The 15,644-nt window shown below is 36.7% G+C and overlaps 1 protein-coding gene across 11 annotated transcripts in view; it reads right to left on the bottom strand.

The window, feature by feature from the left end:
* COL19A1 (collagen type XIX alpha 1 chain) overlaps positions 1-15,644 on the bottom strand; it is a 372,523-nt gene that overhangs the window by 26,098 nt on the left and 330,781 nt on the right. For 9 of the 11 annotated variants that reach the window (XM_006127229.4, XM_014575574.3, XM_014575570.3 and 6 more), the window contains 3 exons: positions 14,099-14,227; positions 7,340-7,417; positions 1,571-7,053 (listed from right to left, as the gene is read on the bottom strand). In XM_006127229.4, coding sequence (XP_006127291.2) covers positions 6,917-7,053; positions 7,340-7,417; positions 14,099-14,227 — 344 coding nt within the window. In that variant the 3' untranslated portion in view covers positions 1,571-6,916. Of the gene's footprint in view, positions 1-1,570; positions 7,054-7,339; positions 7,418-12,470; positions 13,345-14,098; positions 14,228-15,644 lie in introns of those variants that run through there. The other 2 variants (XM_075923700.1, XM_075923705.1) reach the window with 2 other exon arrangements.

Raw genomic sequence — 15,644 nt, 5'->3', positions numbered from 1 at the left:
CATTATTGTAGCTATGGAATGGGTGTAATCCACTACCATTCTTATCTGGTAGTATCTGACATGGGTGTAAATGACTATGCAAGATACAAAGCAGTGAAAGATCATATCTTTTAATCCATTTAACATGTATGTATTGAATTGAACTTCAAACATTGAGAAAAAAATAAGGAAACCAAAAGGTATAACGTTTATCAGTAGAGCCTTGCATGGATACAAAATTTGTATCCACATCAGATTCATGATCTGCAACCATGGTCCTCTGACATCTTCAGATTTCCAGGGCTCTGTTTATCAGTATGCATGTACTATGATGGATTCAATGACAGCTAAATGTTATTTGAAAATTAAATACAATAAAAATACAGTGTATCATAAAATTCTTCAAACTGTGAACTAACACAAAATACATTTACAGTGAAAAATTCGGTATGTAATTAAATGCAACAATTTTCTAAAACAGAAGTCTCAAAATCTTTGTAGATTACATTCTTTACACTTATGAGCTTGTTTTGGTCGATTAAAATGTAGCATTTCTGTTAGCATGCTGTATGATAAACACATTCTCTTACAGTATGGTAAAGCTTGGATTTTCCATTTGAATAGCTAAACTTTTTAGTCAAAGCCACTTACAAAGTTTAATTTGTAAGTCTTGATGAACCATACCAAATATAGGGGATGATGCCGGATGTGATGTGCTTCTGAATGTGTTTTAGGTTTAGCATGCATGCCATGTTTCAAAGTTAAATTTATGCTATTGACATACACAGAATATAAAGTAAAATTATTCAGCGAAAAATACTGTCAATTTTAGTCTTGATTATTGAGAAACTAATATTTGAACAAAAACAATTTTATATCACAGCAATTATTTCAGTAAATAGATAAAATTCAAAGATGACATGGCAGTATATTTGGAAAACAGAGGTATGCTGATATGTAATATAAACTGTCTAGATCATATTTTTTCATACAACTGTTATGCAACACTATGGACACTACAGCAAATGATATGAAAAGGACAAAGAAAAGAAACAGGTTCTGTATTCCATAAAGATGGGCACAGATGCACATGAAAAGTAATAGTTCACTATTGTAACAATCAGAAGCATTAAAATATTTTATTAAATGGCTATCAGTAAGTGAGTTAAGAAATTACTTCACACTTAGCCTTTCCTATCAGGTAAACAGGTAAATTTGTCTACAACACATATGATCAGAAAACACAAAAGGAGGATTGATAATAAGGGAAATCAATCCTAATAGTATGCTATAGAAACATATGTGCTTATTTTACCACTGAAACCAAGTATAGGTCATTTATACAAAATATCCATGTATTAACAACATTAATGTGAAAGGTCACAAGTAGATTGCAAAGCTACTTGATTTTAAAAAGCACCCTACTCTAAGATTTAATTCAGGGGTGGGGAACCTAAGGACCAGGGGCCGGATGTGGCCCGTGGTGTGCTTGGATCCAGTCCCCAAGACTCAGGATTCCCCCCAGCTTTGGGGAGCCCACAATGGAGCTCCAACCCCTGCCTGCCCTCGGGGCTGGGGCACACAAAATCTATTAGCCTGGGCTCCCCTAGGCTCTAGTATGTGAGGAAAATGTGGGGAGCATCTTTCTGCCTCTCAGTCGGGGCCATGTCAGTGAGGATTTGGGGTTTTTTTTGTTTTGCCTCTCACTTGTGTACAGCCCCTGCCTGATTTTTCTGTGGGTCAGTGGCCCCCGACTTAACAAAGGTTCCCCTCCCTTGATTTAATCAATACTCCAATAGACTTACTGCTCCCTTAGAGATGCATACCCTTAAAGTAGAGACAAATTAATGTCTAGGAGTGACGTTTTATTACTATATATTCTCCTGCACTGTATGCATATACAAAACATAAACAAAATCTATGACATATCACCTAGAAATATTCATACAATCAAGGCAGCATAGGTGTCTGGTAGCTTAGATGGGAGAAGAATTTGCCTTCCCAAACTGCCAGGCATGACCCTGCCCACATTCTAACCCCAGAATAACTGTTGTAGACGTTCTGGGCGCAGAGTGTTGCTCCAGAAGTCGGGGATGCTGGAGCTTGTGCCTTCCTCCCTCCCTGGTTCTCCAGAGCCAGGGAGGCTGGGGCACACATGCTTGACTCCTCTCCACTCTTTCTCTCCCTGTGGTTGGGGTGGGGCCTCAGCAGAGGGAGCAGGGCTGTAGATGGGGCTAAGGGCCTGCATCCCTCAGCCCTAGCTGCACTGACCACCTATGAAACTATTTTTCCCAGCACTGCTCTCTAAAACCAAACCTTAATTTTGAAAAAAATATTTACCTCAAGGATAAAAGTGGAAAGATGGCACAAGATTTGATATAGCTACGTTGCACTGTCTCCTTCCTTTCATTTTTAGAGTTCAGTCTCTGTTCAATCCTTTGCACTAACAAAACTGTCCTGAGTACCATCATGTGGACAAAATGAGGTTATAGTCCTGGTCCTGAATAGCTTTGAAAGGCTTTGATATTAAGCCACAATAACTTTTATTACTTTGCTAAAGCCAAACTATGTAGTTCCAAATATACCATCTACATTAAACAAATTCTAAAGTTATTTTCATAAATATGGGGCAGTAGGATTTGAGTACAATCTAAACTCTAGAACAATTTGAAGTACCTTATTACCATCATTTCTCATATTTCATTTTAAATATTGTTTTACCTAAAAAATTCCTAGTTCAGAAAAATACCTTTGTGCTGTCAGAAAGATAATCCCTTATTATTAAGCAATGTTTACTATAGCACATGTTTATTAACCAACATATATATATATATGTGTAATTGAAGAGGAGACGCAACCTTCTCAAAAAAGATATAAATCAAGGAAACATTAATCTGAAACTGAAAAAAAAAAATTGGAAGGTTAAATCTGCCAAATAAGAAGAGAAGCATGTTTCAGGCCACATTCTGCTTTTCAGTCTCATCATGTAAAACTGAAATAACTCAGCATAAAAGTAGAGTTAATCTACAGTGATACTATTCTTGCTAAACATATGATGTGGCTCTGCAACTTGGAACAAGTATGCAATTATTTTAAATCATAAATCATTAACCAAAAAAAAAAGCCTGAAATAAATTAATTACTAACATAGTTACCTGTGAGATCAAAATGTTCAAATGCAGATTTTTAACACTCTACTAAGTCAAAAACGAGGAAAAAAGCAGCTGTAAGAAATGTGTAAGAAAAATAATCTTTTTAAAATATGTAAAATGTTTTGTTTTGTGATAAATTCAAGTAAATTAACATTTATAAAATCAGGCTAGGTAAGTTACAAGCTTTCAGAGTTGTAGTTCAGCAAGCTCAATGTCCAAAATATACACATAACACGAAGTAATATATCTATATACACTGTTCTGTGTAGCATTCCGGAAAGGGAACAAGCTAATAAAGATTCCAATAATGTGATTTTCTTAAAAGATAGCATCCTTTTTAGTATTATCACAGGAAATAAAGTTTAAAATTAATTAATAAAATAAAAAATATTTTGAATATTTTAAATAAGTTTTGGAATCACTAGAGATGTACAAATAAATCAACTTAAAAAATACCCATGAAATATACCTGACCAGCAGTTCATGTAACTAAACTGAAAACACATGGGGACAATTTCTCTACTGGTATAAATTCACTGACATCAATAGAATTATGCCAGAAGTGAATTTTGACCATATACTCAGGAGAACAAATGAATAAAGCAACCCATTTAAAGTCTGTCTTTAGATATACTTGCGAGGAACTCTATTCAGACCAAATTTATTGTCACTGCAGATTCTCTGAAGGCATCCACACAACAGCTTCACTAACACCCAATTTGTACTCAAAAGTAAAAAAGAAAAAATCTTCTGAATCTCTCTTTTGGTGTCTGAAAGGCCAAGATTTGGCAACAGCCCCTAATAGTTGTGACTCAAGAAGTCTTGTCTCCCTAAGCTCATACTATATATGACCACTTAGCTGAACACAATCCAAGAAAACCACTAACAAATCACTGAGGCTACGTCTAGACTGCAGGCTTCTCTTGGAAGAAGCTTTTCTGGAAGAGATCTTCCAAAAAAACTTCTTCCGAAAGAGAGCGTCTACACAGCAAAAACGCATCAAAAAAGCAATTTGCTTTTTTGAAAGATAGAGTCCACTGAATGGATGCTATCTCGCATCTAAGCTGTGATTACTATGGGCGGAATGGCCACCAGGGCACCTGTGCTTTTTCCTTTTTCCTCTTCTTGTGGAAGAACTCCCTCTTTCCCATCCACATATGCCTTTTTCCAAAAGAGCTCTTTCGGAAAAAGGCTTCTTCCTTTAAACTCAGATAGCTAGCAAAGGTGTTGGCAGGGGACCAGAAGAACCAATGGGTATAAAGTGCTGAAGTCTGAATTGTATTTAGCTACATTGCCTGCTCTCTTAGTGTCTTCTAAGTTAAGGGTGAGAGGGAAAAACATGCAGTAATCAGAATTACCATACCTACAAGGAACACTGGGAATGGAATTGGACTGAAGCAGGAAGGGATTGTGAGTAAATAAAGGGAAAAGATGTATTTAGTCACGCTTGGGGAATTTTTCTTTGTTTTGGTTGTTTGGTTAAACTTCTCTGTGTGATTCCCTCCTACGTTCACTATCTAAGATAAGTTCTCTGGCTGTGTCTACACTGGCATGAATTTCCGGAAATGCTTAAAACGGAATACTATTCCGTTATCAGTTTTTCCGTAAAAGGAGCGTCTACATTGGCAGGCTGCTTTTCCGGAAAAGCCCTTTTCCCAGAAAAGAGTCTGTGACCAATGTAGACACGCTTTTCCAGAAAAGAGCCCTGATCGTCATTTCCACGATTGGGGATTTTTTCCAGAAAAGGCTACTGGGCTGTCTACACTGGCCCTTTTCCGGAACAGTGTTCCGGAATAAGGACTTATGCCCGAGCGGGAGCAGAATAGTTTTTCCAGAATAGCGGCTGATTTTGTACAGTACAGCATCGTTGCTTTTCCGGAAATTCAAGGGCCAGTGTAGACAGCTCGCAGCTTATTCCGGAAAAGCGGCTGATTTTCCGGAATAAGTGGCCCAGTGTAGACACAGCCTCTGTGTTTTAATTTCTTTTACTTAGTTGCTCTGTAACATCTGGCAACCAAGTATTCTTTATTAAGTATATCTTTTTTGTTTTGTTAATAAAATCACTCTTTTAAAGGTGATGATTTGATTCTTGTGTCCTGGAAAGAAACACGTCTGTCTCTCTGTGTGTATGCATGCTTCAAACTAAGAGGTCAGCTACCAGAGACTGCAGTTGTTTTCTCTGTGTTTTGCAAGATCTCCTGTGGTAAAGGAGGTTGGGGGTACCCCTCTGGAAGAAGTCCAAGTGCTTCCTTCCTGGGTTCAAGAAGAAAGGGTTTTTCTTTTTGTTTGTTTCATGTGGTGGTGGCAGCTAGCCTCCCAAAAGTCAGTAACTCTGGGGAGTTTTTGTAAGCAGAGCTTATAGAGGCAAGGTATTTAAGGTCTATTGGAAGCCCCCAACTTCTGCACTCAGAGTGTCAGAGTGGGGAACAGCCCTAACAATATCTTTGGCAAGAAAAAAGCTTCTTTTCATTAGTCCTGGATGAACTGAACATTTTATTTATTGTTGCTGACCTTCTGCTAAATTGCCCAACTTCTTAAATATCTTTAGGATTCATTTCACTTCATTCTATTTTGTTTTCCAGTGATAGAATCTGCCATGGTAAGAGACATACACAGTGTTTGTAAACCGTACACAGTTATGCTCCATGATGCTTTTCCAAAGTGAATTTTACATGTTTCCAAGCCATATCATGTATTCCAACTAGGGTTTTTGTATCCTTATCAGTCCCTGTTCAGATATCCTTTTTTGACACATACTGTCAGTGTAAGGAGGACATCAAGGAAATAGATGTTGTGAATGTAACCCCAGTTGAGTTTTAAAGATTGCCTCATTGATTCTATCATTGTCTAATACTTACATTCTAAAGTAAAAGGTCTTTACATTGCAAGCAGGGATAATGCCTGCTTACTGGATTAATTTGAGTGTAGACATCTAGGAGACCACATATAACCTATTTGATGTAGGACATACCACAACTAATTTAGGTCCAAGTTAAAAATAAAGCCAATCCCCAACAATTGGCCATCTTGGATTAATCACCTGAAGTTCAGTGAATGAGCTGGTTCTGAATAGAATTATCATTCAGAGATACAAAATGCCTTTATTAGTCAGAGCTGACCGATTTCCTGACAGTCTGAATGCAGCAATATGGTGCACAAGGGTAGAGAGGATATAACAACAGAATCTTCATTCCTCCCTCTTGCTCCACAGAAGGCATTCAAGCAACCCAGAATGTTTTGGGTGTTTACCATAAGGATAGGTCAGCTGGGTATGAAAACCTAAGACATGACTTTCTGAAGTGATTGGTAACATTTTGTATGAACAGAGTTCCCTCAGCACTTGTACCTAAGAAAATAAACTTCAGTGTGAATATTTGAATTTAAAAACTCTACAATTGTAATTTACTCTGTAATACGGGGAATAAAATAGTATTAACAATACTTCAGAATCGGTACTGACTTAAGATCATCAAAATGTAAGAAAATAAATTTTGTTTAAAAACAAAAGCTCAGAAGAATTATTTGGGCCTGTTGCCCGCTCTAAATCAGAGAAACAGTAAAAATATGACACATGGAATGAACTCATAAAATCATTTCAAAACTCCAACAAGGCAATTACTGTAGTAAAAGACACAGTCTAAATGCTCTATAAAATGTCTATACATTGTACAGTCTATATATATATATATATAGACAAAAATACACTAAGTATTATGAAGATTAAATGGATTCATAAAGGGAAATAAGGTATAAACATGAACCAAAGTGTGTCTCTGGAGGGATGTTTATTTCCCACTGGCACGCTGTCGAGCCTGAGATACATGATAGTAACAATCTGCTGGATTGCACCTTCCACTCGGCCCTGGAGGCCCCTGGAGACCTGGTGATCCTGGAGTGCCTGGAGGACCTGGCACACCAGTGGCTGATGAAAGAAAGATAGCCATTAGCATAGACATCTTCACTGTGCATATGTGAGCCTCAGAAGCCTGCTCCTTCATACCAACTACACAAGAGGCACGGAGACTGATTCTGACCTCAAACCAAAAATAAAAGAAATAAAAAAAAATAATCAGGGGTTACCTTATGAAAAATAAATGAAGGTACACTGGTATAAAACTAGTGTGAGACCAGAAGCAGATTGAAAGAAGTGTGTAAAAAAAGTGCTACATAGTCCTGTTTTTTGTTTCTGTAAAACTAGAGACATTTACCTGAAGGGCCAGGTAGACCAGGATTACCTGGGAGTCCAATTCCAGGCTCACCTCTTTCTCCTTTCTGTCCTCTGTAACCTAGAAAAAAGAAAAAGAAAAAAAGAATAAAAGTGCCCTGTAATTATAAAAATAGTTATTTCTATCCAACTTTCCGACATAAAACTACAAAAAAGTCCCAAACCCCATGTGGAAACCGATGTCAGTTTTTTCAGCCGTTAATAATCCACTCATTAACTAATAATCCCTAACTAATAGATTCTGACATAGAAGAGTCAATTGGCCTCTCCCTTTCCAAAATTTTTCTGCTACTTGGAAAGGACAAAAAGCTGATGATGTAAGCTCTTTCAACATTAACCATGAGGTGAAAAAATATATCGACAAAAAATTTAGGTATGGCAGAAAAAATAAAATAGCTTCCTACAATGTATCTAAAGAAAGAATATGAGATTTGATAAGTCTCACAATGTGCTCACTGTATTGAGCAGAATAGAATGCCAGAGGGTAACTTCCATTACAAGGTAGTCAAACTTACTAACCACCAGTAACTCAATATCTCTAAGAGCTACTGCAGGTAAATTTTTTATCATTTGTATTATGTGTGTGTTTTAGATTGTAAAATTCTTGGGCAAAGCTACATCATCTGGTGGGTTTGTAAAGTATTATGTATACCTATCCCACTATATAAAGAGGAGGAAATCCCTTTAGTTATAGCCTACAGCTACCTTCACTTTTAATACACTGTTGTGGAGGTTGTGAAGATTATAGGTGCCAGCATGCAATGGACTACTGTGAGCTATGTACCTGATAATTGCTCACATGTTCAATAATTGTGCACAGCACACTGGGATTTGCCCTCACTACTCTGTACTGAAGATGAGTGGCTATATTTGTTCAGCTGTATGCAAACAAAGTCAGCTCTCAGCTGTATGCAAATTAGATTCACCCCACTTGTTTCTTGGCAAGCTGATGGTTCCATCAGCTGGGAAAATTCTGTATGTGCTTACAATGGCAGTACCGTGGTCACTTATAATTTTCCCCATCGTTAAAAATAGGCCTGTAACTTTTTCATTAAAGCAAAATGACTGATGGTAAATAAATATAGTTTATGGGGAATAACAAATCTGACACCAACACCTAACTTTTGTAAGGATTTGTGAGAGGCCCTCCTCCTCCATACAGGAGTAAATGTGTCTGTGTGTATGGGTGGGCTGGTTATATACATTGAGCAGCAATGCTCCATCCATGGTTACATTTAGAATTGCAATATATTTCCAGTATTTTACGAGGCCATTCCCTTTTTGGGGCAGCTTTCCGTTGGTCAGGGAAAAATTAGAAGAGGAGGGTTATGAGGTGACAAATGAGTACTTAGTTAATTGTTATCTGAACAACAATGGGATTGTCAGATGTATGGCTGGAGTAGCCTTTTAGCAGGATTATAAGGCAACACCACTGCCTATTGCAACTGAAAAAGAAAATGGGAAGCCATATAACTATTGTGGGCACCAAATGAAACTATACAATTGAACAGTACACACATTCATACAATAGAAAATCTATTATCAACTGTCGCAAGCAGCAATTGGTAATTTATTCCCCTTTTTCAGCATCCCAACATTCCTCCTCAAGTTAACGCTGAAATGGTAACTGGCATGCATGCATTCCAAAACAATAGGCTATGTAAGCAATGTGACATGCAAAAAAGGAAAATCATAGAAAAACAGGTAGGGGTCTAAAAAGAAAGCAAGCAATTAAATATTTCAGAGAGAGAGAGAGAGAAAAGAAAACCCACTCTTTAAATCAGCCATGCATTCTGGTAGCTGGGCCCTATTAAACAGAAGTGCCTAAGAGATGCACACACTGTGAAACCCTCAATAGGAAAGATAAATGAGCTTATATTCAATAATAGATCTTGAATTTGTTTTTAAATTGCCACGATTAACAATATTTGTGACTAAATTTTGTGCAATTCATTGTAGTGGCCAATGTTTGCTAAAGTCAACCATATAATCAAGATGCTTATTACATTTCCTATTTATTCTTTTTCTATGCACCTTAATTTTATAGTTAGTAGACTACATTTTATCAGAACAAACCCACCTAATAATACTTTAATAAAACAGCACTCTCATTAATTGTTTACATTTTGTATTTCTATATGTATGGCACACAAAGAAATCACATTAAAAATAATCATGTTTACAATCTATGCAATGTATCATGTGTACATAACAACATGGTCACAAGGGGACTGACGAATTCTGTAAATATTACTGAAATACAAGTAAATAATAATAATGAAAAAAATTCTCAAAACCAAGCAGTCGAGATAGGCACACTTCATGAGTGAAAATAGTATAAACAAAGGCTAACTGCATTTGTGCACATGTACAAATGAATATTTTGTACATATCAGCATAATAAGTTTCAATTATACCAACATTTAATAAAACATTTCTCGTGTAACTTTTCTAAAAATAATGCTTTATTTTACAGCATGTAAACAATAAGGAAAGCATGTAAGTATATTATTGGAGCACCTTTCTGAAACAACCCAAGATTTTAACTCTTTCTGTAAAACTGTCAGTTTTATATGAGGTATATTTTATGCAGAAGTAGGTCCCATGATTTCACTTCTGGAGGATAATATTACAATTTACCTGAGCAAATTTTTAACATGAGGCAAAGAAAAATATTACCATTCACCTAAATAAGGCTTTAGGTTTATTACAGAAAACCCAGGCACAGGTGCATTTTTTGTTCGCAGAGTTAAAACTCCAGTACCAGGCTTTATTCAAAAGGTTCACAAAGGCAACAGTTTTCTTAGAGCTGTGTCTGGAAATTTTACTTTGTTGTAATTCTTAAAGCAGCATAGACCCAGAATATTTAGGTACATCAGGAGTCTATGCCAATAGTTTTGGTAAATACCGGGGGAAGGGGAGCCAGGTGTAGGTTAGAAGCAGTTGGCAGTAAGGCAGGGCGGGGGGCTAGGAAGTCAATGACGGGGATCTTCCCTGGTCTGACAAATTCCCTTGTTTGAGACCCATCAGGTCCCAAGGGTGCTGGACCAGGGATGTCTAACCTGAAATATGGTATAGTGCTGTTTTCTTCTCAGAGACTGAGTTCAGTGGAATTTTATACAGTTTCATTATATTGCTAACTGACAATATTATCATCATTAATAGTCCATCAGCAGCATCACAAATCTAATCCAATAGTACGTATTCAGAGAGGGCAAAATGACATGCATGAGCATTCTAGAAGAGAAAAATCACTGAGTTATTTAATTCAGAAAAGCTTCAACAGGATTTTTTGGATAAAATCCAGAGTCTCTTCTCTTCTCCACTACTACTCACGAGAGTTATATGAGTAGTGTCTAGAGAAATATGAGGCTCGCTAGCATACATGAGAGGACAATGGACAACAATGCCAAAATATCTGATGCATTTTATTGTACAAATAATCTAGATATTAAAGAACTCTTGAATATATAGAGAGCAGCAAGTCACCATAAAGAATTATAAGAACAAAATGCTAGTCTGATCTCCCATTGATATTCTATGTTAGTTCTGTGTGTGGGTCCAGTTCAGCCAAATCTGTGGCTGCAAGGATCATGTATACTGCTAGTGCTCCAGTATAATAGAGTGTGTAAAAACAAACTGCTTCATACAGAAAGATCTCTGCACTTCCCTTCTTGCTCTCAGTTACGTCTGTGAAAACTCACTTAAATCAATGGAATTCATTAAGTCAACTACTATAACTTTGGACAGAATATAGCCTAACATGAATGCTACTGCTGTAAATAACTTGTAAATCAGTTGCATATATTTTTGTATGGCATTTGTTTCCTTTACTATACAGGCTGGATCTCTCTGCTCTGATACCCTTGGGACCTGATCAGTCCCAAATGAAGGAATTTGCAGAACCAGGTGAATATCCCTGCCACAAGTCCCCAGCCTGTCACCAGCTCTGTTTCATGTACTGGATGGCCCCCTCTACCTCCAACAAGCTATGCTGCTGTCCCTAGCTGGGCTTGCAGGACACTTGACCTATCCCCACTGCCACGGGCTCCTGGATGCGCCGCAGAACTGTCCTACCCACCACGGGGCTCTGGCAAGATCATGGGTGTTGTCGGATCAGAGTCCTGGTTTAGGGATGTACAACCTGTACTATTCCCAGAATCTTAACATTCACAAAATACCTATAATCCTCATTAAACTGGTGTGTTACTTTACCAATTTTTCATTGATAACACTGCTGCATAGTGTAATGTTGCAATATTAGTACTGAAATTTTTAATTTTAACAGAAAACTTCTTTTACATACAGCCTAAAAGCTTCATAGCTAATCCTATATTCTGGCATCTATGCTGTAACTTCTTTATTATATTATACCATTTCATTGCAATCATAAAGTAACCTCATGATTATTTGTATGTGACATGTTTTATCTGATGAACCTACCAATGAGGTTAACGTCAGTTTTCCTTGCATTGTAAGAACACTTACAGAGAACAATTCTTGCAGAGAACAATTCTGAGCTTCATTAAAATTTTATGACTCTGTTCTAGTGATCCCTACGGCATAATTTTTTTTCTTAAATGTGAGCACTGATGCTCTTATGCACTGGCATTTAAGACCTTTACTTTTCTCAAAAAACAATGGCAGAACTGCAGTGTATGTTATCTCTTTGGTATACCAGTCCAGAACATGTTATCTCTTTGGTATACCAGGTACGCCCATAAACATACCCTGCAGAAACTAGACACACATGCAAATAACATGCTATCTTGCTGCGACTAGGCATACTTGTATGTTACATGCTTTCTTGAACAATCTTTCTACTACATTTGTTACTGTCTCAGGCTACCGCTACTCTACAAACTTTGTCCGGAAAAGGAAATGCAAATAGAGTGCTCATTTGCATATATTGTGCTCTCATTTGCATATTCTCTTCTGATTCTTTTGCAGAGGAGGTTTTTGCACAAAAAAGTGCTGTGTAGATGGCGCCTTATTGTGTAAAACCCCGTTTTGTGCAAGATCCCTTCCTTTGATCTTGCGCAAAAGGGGGGCTTTGCACAAAAAGGCCCCACCTATACAGCACTTTTTTCGCAAAAATCTCTTCCACAAAAAGGATCGGAAGAGAATATGCAAATGAGAGCGAAAGATATGCAAATGAGTGCTCCATTTGCTTTTCCTCTTCCGGAAAAAATTCATAGTGTAGCCGTAGCGTTAGTCTGCTCAGTAATTTAAATGTTATTTTGGTGCCTGCTCCCAAGAGTGAAATGAACAGGCATAGCAGGGAAGGGTATCAAGTGCTTATGTGCCCTCTTTGGTTTTTCACTATGGCTGTAGGCGTAAGTAAGTGAAACTTTTGCTTTTCCTTTCCTTCAAAGTGTAATTTTACATTGATATGTCTATATTTTATGCATCAAAGGTAGGAATGCCTCTCATCTAGTTCAAGTCTTGTTGTTTTATATACTGAAACAGTGTGCTGAAATGAAGGATAAAGTTTGGGAACCCTGTGTCAATGGGACATTACTTTTACTTAAGAATAAAGCACAAAAATAATAAGATTAATTTTTCTAAACACTTTTTCTCTATACTTAGCTATCATCTTCACTTCTTGAAATTCACTAACTTAAAGTAATTCATATTATGGTTTGTTACTTCCCAGACTCATCTGAGAGTATCTACCATGTACAATCTCATTGAACAATCTAACATTGGCATTAATGATGACCAGTTACAGTGATCTGAATATTTAGATAATGACCAAGTCACTATTGTAAAACTCTAAATCCCTTTTATTGCCTTCTTTGATCCTTTATTCTTGTTTGTTCTTCTTAGTCTGAACTCATCTCATTTTTCAAGCTTCAGTCAAGGTTTTGCTCTTATCAGTGTTAATAGTTTTTACTCTTCTTTTAGCTCTCCATTCCACACATCTTCAGATTTGCTTTCATGTTCTTCATTCCAGTCTGACTTGCTCTGACTCCAGAGCAGACCAAACTAACAAAAGATAATAATAAAGAACTGCCTATACATATACTGTAAATTATATACTCTCCCCAAATCATTTTATATATTTTATAAATTCTTCTGTCAATCTTTTCCTATTAATCTCCCATACCAGTGTAGTTTGTGCAGAAATACAGGAAAATCCAATTATAATGAGACCAGATACTGTGAAACTACTTCTACGGTGAAGGACAGTACAGTAGAATCAAAGTCTCAAATTATTTCAATGCACTGCACTGTGCAACTTGTAGTTTTGGATATAATACAAATCCACTTAGTGTGAAGCTGTGTTATGATAATTAAAGACTTCACTGTAAGAGAGAGACACTATATGGGGAAAATTCTTTGCCTTCCGTCTTTTCTCATCAGTGTTGTCTCTGGATCAGAGCTGTGAGAACTCAGACTAAATCTTTGCTTCTCAGGAGATAACCTGGTTGCTAGAATTGAAGGTATATATTTTCTTCCTTGTGAATGTATTTTTGAACCAAATCACTACTATAACATGTTTAGATATCTAAACTTTATTATTTATTAGAAAAAAATGCACTGCTTAGGTGTTTTTAATAAGTAAAAGCCACACATTTGCTATGAGTTAATTTACAGATCTACTCTGGAAATGCAGTAGTATGGTTTTAAAAGTTAATCATTAGGAAGCTAGATATGTAGTTCTAATTTAACTACCATTAGCAAGTATATGAAGACTTAAAAAGCACAATACCTAGGAACATTTTATTGGAAACCCTACCTTGAGGTCCAGGTTCTCCTGGTGGGCCTGGCAATCCATCTTTTCCTGGTGGACCTGGTTTTCCATGACCATGGGAGGCTAACATTGCAGCTGGCAGCTTCAGTTGGGATATAAACTGAGTCATCCTCTCTTCATCAACAAAGGACACAGAAAAGAGAACGTGTAAGAGATTTACTAGCACAACCTATTAAAATCACTAACCAACCCCTCAACTTCAATTTCCAAAGTAATCCAGAAGTAGTTACCAGAAATAATTTTATCTATTCCTTTAAAATGGCTAATATCCTGATCCTGCAAGGTGTAATCACTGGCAAACTTCAAACACTCTGACTTTAATGGCAGGAGTGCTTACACCTCCCAGAGTTGAGCCCTTTATAAAAAAATACTAACACTAATATGATATAGGTAAAGACACACTGTGTGTGTCCCTATGTATATCAATACATACACACACACACACACACACACACAATATTTACACCATCTCCTGGTGACAGAAGTTTTCAAATACATGGCTACAGAACAGACAGTATATAATCTTATTGAAATTCACTCCAGTGAATATATACCTTCAATATATACCTTCAATTCTAGATCCATACAAGATCTATAATTCTATGTAAGATACAATAACAGGGCTTAAGATGGACTTAAATTCTACACAGCTTTTGTACTGCCCTCTGCAGTAGGATGAATTTCCTTCTCTGGTTACCTTGGCATTTTACTAATTTTTAAAAAAATGCTGACCTGATGGAGTATCTGAAGGTGTCAAATCTTAAAAAGTAATCACAATTAAAAACAGAGGCAAGTCAAAGTTGTCAGATACTTGACCTGTCAGAGAGGTGCAAGTAACTAATTTTTCAGTGTGTAGAGAGGTAGGAAATGCTGAATTAATTCATTATTGAATAAAAATAATTGAGAAATGGGTTCCACTATATCTTGCTAGCTCACTGCCTCTAATACACAAGAATTGGGAGAGATATATGCAGGATTTAGTTTTTAGGTAGATGTAGTAGGAAAGAAACTGCTTATGGTTGTTGGTCAATTTCCTAATTACAACCATGTCTATTGCAGAAATTTTTAATTTAAAATATTCATAAGAATCAGACCAATGGTCCATGTAGTTCAATATACTGTTTCTGGACCAGATACCGCAGAGGGAATGAATAAAGCAGGCAATTTCGAGTGATTCATTTTCTGCTATTCAGTCCGAAGTCCTGGTAGTTGGAAGTTTAGGGATAATTTAATCTACTTGCAGCTGCCTTATTAATTCTTTAAATATAGAAAAAGGTTGTTAGTGTCTAATTTTGAAACCACTCTAATACTGTAGATTCAAAACATTGAATAAAGAACAGCACAGACAGAAAATAAAATATTAAGGTGAAAAAAGGAGAAGAGGACAGTAAATACAATTCTATTTTGAAACACAACTATGAGGTTCCTGCTTATGTTTGACTCCAAATCACTATATTTATCATGCGGGATGTTGTGCATAGAAAACATATGCACAAATGGCTTCCTATAGTATTCATTTCTGCTTTTTAAA

Source organism: Pelodiscus sinensis, chromosome 3 (assembly GCF_049634645.1).
Source record: "Pelodiscus sinensis isolate JC-2024 chromosome 3, ASM4963464v1, whole genome shotgun sequence".
Classification (NCBI taxonomy): domain Eukaryota; kingdom Metazoa; phylum Chordata; order Testudines; family Trionychidae; genus Pelodiscus; species Pelodiscus sinensis.
This window is presented reverse-complemented; position numbering and strand designations above follow the sequence as displayed.